Raw genomic sequence first — 9,828 nt, 5'->3', positions numbered from 1 at the left:
CCTTCCTTCCTTCCTTCCTTCCTTCCTTCCTTCCTTCCTTCCTTCCTCTCTTCCTTTCCTTCTTTCTTTTTGGGTCTTCTTACACAAAATGACTAATATGGAAATGTTTTACATGACTGCATATATATATATATACATATATATATATATATATAACCTTTATCAGATTGTGTTTACCAACTCAGGGAGCAGAGAGGGGAGGAGGAAGAGATGGAATTTGGAACTCAAAACTTTAAAAAAGCAATGCATGTTAAAGATTGTTTTTACATGTAATTGGGGAAGGGGAATAAAATATCTATTTTTTAAAAGTGAAGTGCTACATGAAGGAAGACAGAGGGAACAAGGATTAGAAGTCAGAATGCCCACATGAATGTGAAAGGAGGGACCCAAAGAACCTAACTTGACCTAGAAAGGAAGGTGAATTATGAAGGAGGATGAAGAAATAGCATCTCTTATCCACTCTACTTCAACTCCTCTCAAACCTGGAGTCTGAGATAACCCCTGAGGATATGATCTTTCTAATTACATACCCCAAAGCTGGAGCATCCCACCCAAAGTGGACCCAATGATACCAGTCTATCATGGTGCCCTAAACTTTGCACAAACAGTACACTCCTTCCTTTATACAGTCATTCATTGACCTAATATTTGGGAGACATCTTGGTGTACTGGGAGGGCACTGGATGGATAGGCAGTAGACCCAGGTTCTAGTCATGGTTTTGCCAACTGTATGACCTGGGGCCTGAATCTCTCCAGGGAGAGATAGACAAGATGACTCTAACATGCTGAGATTTCTACTATGAACAGAGCCCTGTGCAGGATACAAAGGTGAGGGCACCCTAATCCCTGCCTTCCCAGAGCTCAAAGTCTAGAATGTGGGAAGTCCTGGAAGTGGTGTCTATAGAGCAAATGTTTGAAAAAGCATTCAGTTTTAAGTAACCAGAAGACTTTGTCTCTTCATTTTCAGCAGGTATAGAGGGCAAAGGACATATTCCAGTTTACAGATAAGGAAGGTGAGACCCAGAGAGTTTAAATGACTTGCCTCAAATCATTCAGTAAGAGGCAGTTAGGAGACTGCTAGTTCTGAAATCAGAGGACCTGGGTTTGAATCTTAAGCCTGCCCCTAACTATTGGTGTGACTTTCTAGTCACTATCTCACTGTGCCTCAGTTATATAATCTATAAAATGGTGAGACTAGTCTAGTGCTCTTTAATGTTCCTTCCAGCTCCAGATCTATGATGTTTAATAAATAACAGAAAAGCCAATCCTCTTAGCCTGAATTCATTCTACTTTATGGCTTAAAAAATCTTATTTTGGGGGCAGCTAGGTGATGCAGTGAATAGAGCACCCGCCTTGGAGTCAGGAGGACCTGAGTTCAAATCCAGCCTCAGACACAACACAAAAAACTAGCCATGTGACCTTGGGCAAGTTACTTCACCCCAATTGCCCTACCTTTCCCCCTACAAAAAGCAAAAAAAAAAAGTCATTTTTAAAAGTTGGGAGTAAACTGAGAAATTGCTTTTGTAAAAACAATCAAACCCTTGACTTATCTTTGGTAACTCTAGAGAGAGGATGATACAGGTAGTTCACAGGGTGCAAGTTGGAGTCTTGAAAGGGTTAAAAGTCAGAAACCCTGGGTTCAATTCCCCACTCTGCTTTTTACTCATGTGGCTTTAGTTAGGCACGTCACTCAGCCTCTCCGAGCGCCCATTCTTTAATTTGTAAAATTAAGATACTGCTCAATCTCTCAGATCCCTTCTAGCTATGATTTTCCAATTGGCTTGCTTGTTATCAAACCTACAGAAACATACTGGAGAGCAGACCACCAGGTGGTGCTAGAAAGACATAGCATTAATATCTCAGCCCTTGGAGCCTCCGGAGGATGCTTCTTCATCATCAACAAATACTTCCTGATGACCTACTGAGGTGAGGAGCCTGAACAGATAAGGAGGGCCAGACACAGAGAGTTCAAGTAACTTGAGAGGAGGCCAAGGGGTAGAAGAGCCTGTCTCTTGGAGAACTGAAACCTGCAGAAGATGCTTGGAGGAATTAGCTGTCTAGTAGTATATGACACATCCATTTATTCATTTGTTTGTTCATTCTTTCATATATACACTCAAAAACATTTTTAAAGTGCATGCTTTCTACCACCATTTCCTATATCAACACTGTCTCACACGAAGATGTGGCTCTTCTCCTTCTCCTTGTACAAGTGAGGCCATTCTATCCCATCTTCTCCAGTCTATTGCACCCTCTATCATCCACACCTGTCTCACTGATACTCAATCCCTCCCTGTCTAATGGCTGCTGGTCTATTGCCTACAAAGATGCTCGTGTCTCCCCCATCCTCAAAACCCCTCACTTGATGCATCCATTTCCACTAGCTACCATTTCATTTCTCTTCTCCCTGTTGTTAGCTAAACTACTCCAGAAACCCATCGACAACAGGTGCCTCCACTTCCTTTCCTCTCACTTTCTTCTTAACTCAGTCTGGATCCCAACCACGTCATTCAACAGAAACTTCTCCTTCCAAAGTCACTAAGGATCTTTTAACTGCCAGATCAAGTGGACTTTTTTTCCCCAAACGTCATCCTTCTTTACTGCCTTTTTGGCACTTCCCATCACCCTCTTCTCCTTGATAGCCTCTTTTCTTTAGATTTCTTTGACACTGCCCTGTCCTGACCCTCCTCCTCATTATCTAACTGGTCCTTCTCATCTCCTTTGCTGGATTTCAATCCAATCACTCATACCTGCTGACCGTTGGTGTTTCACCAGACTCTGTCCTGGGCCGCCTTCTCTTCTTTCTCTATACTGTTTCCAATGACATCAGGAGGGTGATATGGTCCTCTTCAAGAACAAAGGGCAAACAACAACAATCTTGATGCTCAAGGGTCTCATCAGCCCCCATGGATTTAATTATCATCTCTATGTTGATGATTCTTAGATCTACTTATGCAGCCCTAACCATTCTCCTAACCTCCAGACTTGCATTTCTGTTAAACATCTCAAACTCCATGTCCAGTAGCAATCTTAAGCTCAATGTGTCCAAAACTGAACTCATTATCTTTTTCACAAAATCCTCTCCCCTTCTAAACTTCCCTCTTACCTTTTTTTTAGGCAATTGGGGTTAAGTGACTTGCCCAGGGTCACACAGCTAGTAAATGTCTGAGACCAGATTTGAACTCAGGTCCTCAACTCCAGGACTGGTACTCTATCCACTGTGCCACCTAGCTGCCCCAAACTTCCCTCTTACTTTTGAGGGCACGACCATCCACCCAGTCACCCAGACTTGCAACTTTGGCTCTTCACTCTGTCTCTCACCTCCTATATCCAACATGTTTCCAATTCCTGACAATTTTATGTTTATGGCATCTCTCACATACATCTTCTACTCTCCTCTAACAATGCTGCTACTCTGGGGCAGGCCCTAATCACCTCATACCTGGATTATTTCAATAGCCTGCTACCTCAAGCCTCTCCACACTCTAGTCTAATCAAATTACTCTTCCTAAAGTCTGACCATGTCACCCTCTCCCCCATTCCCTAAACTCCAATGTTTCCCTGTCACCTCTAGGATCAAATATAAAATTTCTCTGTTTTGGCATTCAAAGCCCTTCACAACTTGGCCCCCTCCTACCTTGCCAGGCTTCCTACTTCCCCCTATACACCCTGTGATCCAGTGACAGTGTCCTTCTGCCTCTCTGTCTCCTCACTTTATGCATTTCCACTCATGGTCCCACATGCCTGGACTGCTCTCCCTCCTCATCTCTGCCTCCCAGTTTCCCTGGCCTCCTCCAAGTCCTAGCTAAAATCCTACCTTCTGTAACAAGCCTTTCCCAATCCCCCTTAATTCCTTCCCTTTGCTGACTGTCTTCAATTTTGTGTGTAGCTTGCCCATACATAGTTGTCTGCATGTTATCTCCCCCATTAGACTGTGAGCTCCTTGGGAACAGGATCTATCTTTTGCCCTTCTTTGTATTTGGAACTTAGCACAGTGGCTGGCACAGAGTAGGAGTTACAGGCTGAAATATATCATGATTCCTGCGCGCATGGAGCTTCTAGTCTAGTGATTACAACAAATAACATTTCTACAGCTCTTTAAAATGATGCGGCTCTTTCCTCCCAACCACTCAATGAAGTAGGTAGTATAAGGCGTTACCACCCCCATTTTACAAATGAGGAAATGGAAAGTCAGAGAGCTGGTCCTTTGAGTCCTGGACTCATAGGATCTATGCATTGGGAAGGGCCTTAGAGACCATCTATTCCAACTCCTACCAGCAACATGAATGCTAATCCAATCCCATACTCCCAATAAGCACCTAGTATGGCACTGTGCTAAGCATTGGGAATACAATTAATAAAGACAGTCCCTGCCCCCGAGGAGCTTACAGTCTAATGTGGGGAGATAGCATAAAAGGAGGCAGGAAGAGGGGGAAGTAGGAGGGAGGCAATAAACAGGATGAGAGGGAAGACCTCCATGCTTGGCTTGGGATACCCCTTGTTTGTTGGAGCTGAAACCAGCAGAGAAGCAGATGGGGGTAGACTGAGTCAAGTCCTCTATCAAGGATGGCGTTGGGAGGAATTTAGCTCTCCACCCTCAGATCCTCAGGCAGCTGATGTCAGTCAAGGCTTGGGTGATGAGATCCCGGTGATGAGCTTAGCCTTGTTCCAGTACAGCAGCAGATGCCGAGTGGATGTCCTCCCCCTAAGAGCCTCTGACCATCCAGACAAGTGGGTCACTTGGCTTTTCCTGGAAGGCCTCCAGTTCAGTGAACTCACTTCCTTCCCACCCCCACTCCAGGCCCATTCCATTGTTGAATAGTTTTAATTACTGAGTAGTTTTTCCTCGTGTTGAGCTGAAATCCACTTCCTTGTAACTTTTTTTCATAGGATTATAGATTTAGAGCTGGTAGGGATGGACCTCTGGGGCTATCTGGCCCAACCATTCACATTCTACAGATGAGGAAACTGAGGCCCAGGGGGGTTATTTGCCCAAGATCACACAGTCACACAGTGTCAGAGGCAGAATTTGAACCCAGATTCTCTCACTCCAGGGGCAATCTTTTCTCAATATCCTTACAATGCTTCCTTTCTAGTCCCAGAGTATTTCTGCTACATGACTATACCTCTTAACTTCACCGCTTTCCCAATCTGTGAAATGCTGAGTATAAACTTTCTCACCCCAAACCTCCCTGAGCTCTAGACGGGGGAGGGGATTGGGAAGAGAGAAAGAAAGATCCAAACACTGGCTCGAGCTATAAAGGCAAGTTATGGAGGCATTGGGTGACAAGAGGGACTGGAGGAAGAAAAAGACAGAGACACGGAGGGGCAAGAGATTAGCTGTCTCCAGCCCCAGACACCGGGGCTTGCCACTTACTGCAGTCTGGTGTTGGAAGGCTATACCCCTTCAGTTTTCACAGCATTCTAACAGGACTTTGGATGAGGGAGAGGACATATACATCCTAATGACAGGAGCATTGTGAAAGGGGGGTACATTTGAAACAACTGAAATAAAATCATTAAAGAAGCCACAGCCCCCAGACCACCTTTCCTTCTTCCTTTCTCCTCCCTCCTTATTCCTCTATCCCTCCTTTTCTTCCACCTTCTTTTCCCCTTCTTGATCCTTTTCTGCTTTTCCCCTTCTTCTCTTCTTCCTCCTCCCTTCTTCTTCCTGTCTCTCCTTTCTTCCTCCGCCCCCTTTCCCCTTTCTCCCCTCTGTCCTTTTCTGTTCTTCTCCCTTCTTCTCTTCTTCCTCTTCCCTTCCTCTCTGCTTTCTTTTCTTTCCTTTTTCACTCTACCTCCTTGGTTTCCTTGTCCTGCTCATCTTCCTTCGTCTTCCTCTTCTTCCCTCTTCCCTCTGTTCTTCTCTCTCCCTCTCACTGTTCTCTGACTCCTCCCCTATCCGGTCTCCCCCCCCCCCCTTCCTCCCTGCTCTAGCCCCCTCCTTAAACATTTTCCTCTCCTCCCTCTCCCGTCACTGTTTCTGAACTGGCTTAACCAGCTACAGACCCAGCTCTCTGACTCCCAGGCTCCCTGGCCTCCCCTCCCACCCCAGGCCTTACCCAGAGTGGGAGGGGAGCATCTGGAGAGGGGGGCATTTCCCCCCACCCAATCTCCCTGGCCCTTGTCAGTTCGATGGAGTGGCCTATACCCCAGATGACCTGGGTGGGATTCCTCCTCTGCTTCTCAGGTGAGTCAGGTCTCTCCCCTTGGGGTGGAGAGAACATGGGGATGGGGGGTTAGAAGGGAATACTCAGGAAAGACCCAAGGAATCTCTGAGAACATGATAGACTATCATAAGTTCCCCTTTCTGTTTGGATAGGGGAGGGCCTGGAATGGGCTGAGGGGGAGGAAAAAGAGGAGCTTCTGATGTCTAAACTCTCAAGGTCATTGAAGAACTTTTGTGGTAGTAGGGTGATGCCCACAGAAATCTGGGGGTGGGTATGGGGAAAATCTGAAGGGACAACTTGGGAAGAATAGGGCAGGAAATGGAGGGAGGTCCTGACCTGAGAGGCCCATCATTCTAGGAAAAAACAGCCAGGGCTTGAGTCTCTGGACCCTTGCCTGGCTTCCTTGGAGATGTGCTCAGATGGCCATGCCTCACTTTCTTATTCTGAAGAATAGTCTGGGAATTCTGTGGGCAGCTCACTGAATCCTACTTCAGACCCTAGAACCTGGGCCCAGAATTCTTGGGCCCTATGGTCTTATGACTTGGGGGCAAACGCCAGCTTGACTTCCCCTTCTATTAGAGTGATCTGATGGGCTAAGTCATGGTCTGGGCTCTCAGACCTTAGACTGACCAATTCTATGCCCAGTTTGCCACCTTCCCTCTGCCCCTTTCCTAATATGAATCCAAGTATTCCAGGGTCTTACCCCCCAGGACGTAGGAGGAAAAAATCCCTGGTCCTAGGCCCAGATTTTGGCCCAGAAAGCTCCTGTTTCTCAATCACCAACTGTCAGTGTAGGCCAGGAGGAAGATTTCTAAATCAGGGTTGAGATGACCTGGTTTAAATTCAGATTTTGCTGCTTTCAACCTAGAACTTGGGCAAGTAATTTAATGTCCCTGCACCTCAGTCTCTTCATCTGCTAAATGAAGCGGTCAGACTAATGACCTCTAAGGTCCCTCCCTGCTCTAATCCATGACTTTGTGACTTTCCCCATTCCCTCTTTTTTGTCTTTGCTATTCACTATCCTGCCCAGCTCCTGAGTTAATCACCTCCTTGATTTACTGTTTAACAGGTTCTTTATTCTGTCAGGCCAGTATGGGTGGGAGGGGCAGAGATTTTTTTTATGTCTATTTTTTCAGTCTTTTTCCCAACATATTTCCCTTCCCTCTACCCTTTCCCACTCCCATCAAATCCTCCTTGTAACAAAGATAACCATTACTAGCTGTGTGACCTTGGGCAAGTCACTTAACCCCAATTGCTTTGCTTTCCCCCCTTCAAAAAGAAAAAAAAAAACAAAGAAAACCAAACAATACCAGGGACTGATAGAAGTCACAGCCCAAGCCAAAAATCTCCACTGGCCACTAACTTGGCCTTTGGCTGAAGCCATAAGCTAAGATTGTAGGGATATCATCAAATCCTGTCCTTTCTCCCCCTGCAAGGTCTGTTATCCCATTTCCTGTCCAGCCACTCCTTTCACCTGTCTCCTTCCTCAGAATGAGCAGGCCAGTGCCAGTATCAGTCAGAGAATCCAGGTCTCTGCTTTGGGGAGGGGGGAGTAGGGAGCAAACCTATGGCCATGGAAACTGGAGGAGTAGACATTCACAGGGGAAACCTCCAACCTGAGACCTGGGAAGAAAGAACATAATGGAGATTCCAAGTTGTAACCTGCGCTGCCCATCACAGCTTAAATAAATAGATACAACATTCATTAAGTGCTTATTATATGCCAGGAACTACATTGAGAGCTAAAGGAGAGTCTTTACCCTCAAGGAGCTTACATTCTAACAAGCTAGAAAAAGTACTAATTGCTAGCATTTATCTAGCGCTTTAAAGTTAGAAAAGTTGTCTCATTTGATTCTCCCAAACAACCCTGGGAGGTAGGTGCTATTATTGTCCATTTTTCAGATGAGCAAAGTGAGGCAGGCAGAGGTTAGGTGATATGCCTAAGGTCATACAGCTAGTATGTGTCGAAGAGCAGGTAAGATTTGAACTCAGGTCTTCTTGACTACAGGTCTACTACGCTGCCCACTGTGCCATCTAGTTGCCTAAGCCTCAACTCATCTCACTTTGGAGATTCTACAAATTTTTATTTACGATCAAGCACTTCCAGAACCAGACTCTAGATTAATTAAAACACGGCCACAGCATACATGCAGATGTCCACACCCAAACATACATATGTGTACATGCATACAGATGCAGAGAGTCCTATGGACTCTGCATACAAACATTCCCATATACTATATGGCCAAGCATACTCTTGTTCATGTACACATCTGCTCTCTCCTCCACTTCACCCACTAAACACACACACACACACACACACACACACACTGATCTTGTCAAAGGAGTCTGAAGGAAACATTAAAACCATCCCCCCAAGAGAACAGCTGCACAAACCATTCTCAATAAGATTTCCGCTTGGATATCAGCAAGAGAGGGAAAATCCAATGGAAATCCAAGCTGTTCTCTTTCCTGCTATTGTCCAGACACTCACTCCCCATCCCTGGCCCTCATATCCCATCCCCAGGCTCCTCTCTGCCTTTGGGGAACTGACCTATTTTTAACTGCAGAGCTGGCAGGACCCTATGTGCCTCCTCTGATTTTAACCTCTTCCCCAGCACTTAAACTGGAGAGCTCTGGGGTTTCCTTTTATGGTCTCTGTCCTGGAAAGTAAGGCTCACAAATCCTGTGAGTGTGTGCTTGAGTGGGCATATCTATGTCATGACTTGCGATTGTGTGTTTGTGTCTATAGTATACATGGTGATCAATCAATAAGCATTTATTAAACACTATATGGAACAGACATTGTGGTAAATACTAGGGATTCAAAGAAAGATGAAAACACTCTCTTCCCTCAAGAAGCTTGCATTCAAGTGGAGGAGACAAAAAGAAAATAAATAGACCCATACAGAATAAATGAGAGATAGCCTGGTGTGGAGAAGGGGATGGACAGACCAGGAATGGCCTCATGGGGAAGGTGGCATTTCAGATGAATCTGAAAGAAAACCAGGGATTCTAATATGTGAAGATGATGAAGAGGGGATTCCCAGCATAGAGGGCAGCCAGTGCAAAAGCACAGAAAGGAGATGGTGTGCAATGGACAAAATGTACAATATTTACGTCTGAGTACAGATGATAACATGCAAATACATCCAACCTCCTGGGCTCTGTGTGTGTGTGTGTGTGTGTGTGGCCATGTGTAAAGAGTCCTGTATGTTTTTATTTGAAAGAGAGACTTCAAGAGTAGGGAGACATTCTGGCCTTTGCCATCAGGGAGTAACCACAATCAACAGGGAGAACAGAAACATTGAGCAATCCGTTCTGGAGGAGGACAGGGGAGAAAGAGATCAGCGTGGAGTGGAACAGGAAGAAAAGGCTTCCGGGAGGAAACAGAGCCAGATCCTAAGGGACAGATAGGCTTTGGAAAGCTTGAGGGAAGCACAGAGGCCATTGGAAGTAGGTAAGAATATCTATGTACAAGTCACTGAGGAGACCAGAGGGTCCATGTTTGGGAAGAGGGGAAGGTGAGTTTGGACAAATGAGGGCCTCTGTGGGCATGTTGTGGAGGGCCTGTGCCCCTCTATCTTTGAGAAGAAGGAGCAGGAGGACAGGAGGAAGAAGAAGAAGAAGAGGAGGAGGAAGAAGAAGAGGAAGAAGA

General features: G+C 45.6%; 1 protein-coding gene and 1 long non-coding RNA gene across 4 annotated transcripts in view; one reads left to right on the top strand and one right to left on the bottom strand.

Moving 5' to 3' along the window:
* LOC138172219 (uncharacterized) overlaps nt 1-5,902 on the bottom strand; it is a 37,328-nt gene extending 31,426 nt beyond the window's left edge. Inside the window, exon 1 of the long non-coding RNA XR_011171076.1 lies at nt 5,799-5,902. This is a non-coding gene — a long non-coding RNA (uncharacterized lncRNA). The remainder of the gene's footprint in view (nt 1-5,798) is intronic.
* A 44-nt stretch (nt 5,903-5,946) lies between these two features.
* Nucleotides 5,947-9,828, top strand: part of LOC138172215 (uncharacterized) — a 15,025-nt gene continuing 11,143 nt past the window's right edge. For 2 of the 3 annotated variants that reach the window (XM_069101907.1, XM_069101908.1), the window contains exon 1: nt 5,948-6,190. In XM_069101907.1, coding sequence (XP_068958008.1) covers nt 6,136-6,190 — 55 coding nt within the window. In that variant the 5' untranslated portion in view covers nt 5,948-6,135. Of the gene's footprint in view, nt 6,191-9,828 lie in introns of all 3 variants that reach the window. The other variant, XM_069101906.1, reaches the window with a different exon arrangement.

The sequence above is a fragment of the Petaurus breviceps genome, unplaced genomic scaffold (genome assembly GCF_028583685.1).
Source record: "Petaurus breviceps papuanus isolate PSGF00001 unplaced genomic scaffold, PetGlider_PUasm1.0 520, whole genome shotgun sequence".
NCBI lineage: Eukaryota > Metazoa > Chordata > Mammalia > Diprotodontia > Petauridae > Petaurus > Petaurus breviceps.
This window is presented reverse-complemented; position numbering and strand designations above follow the sequence as displayed.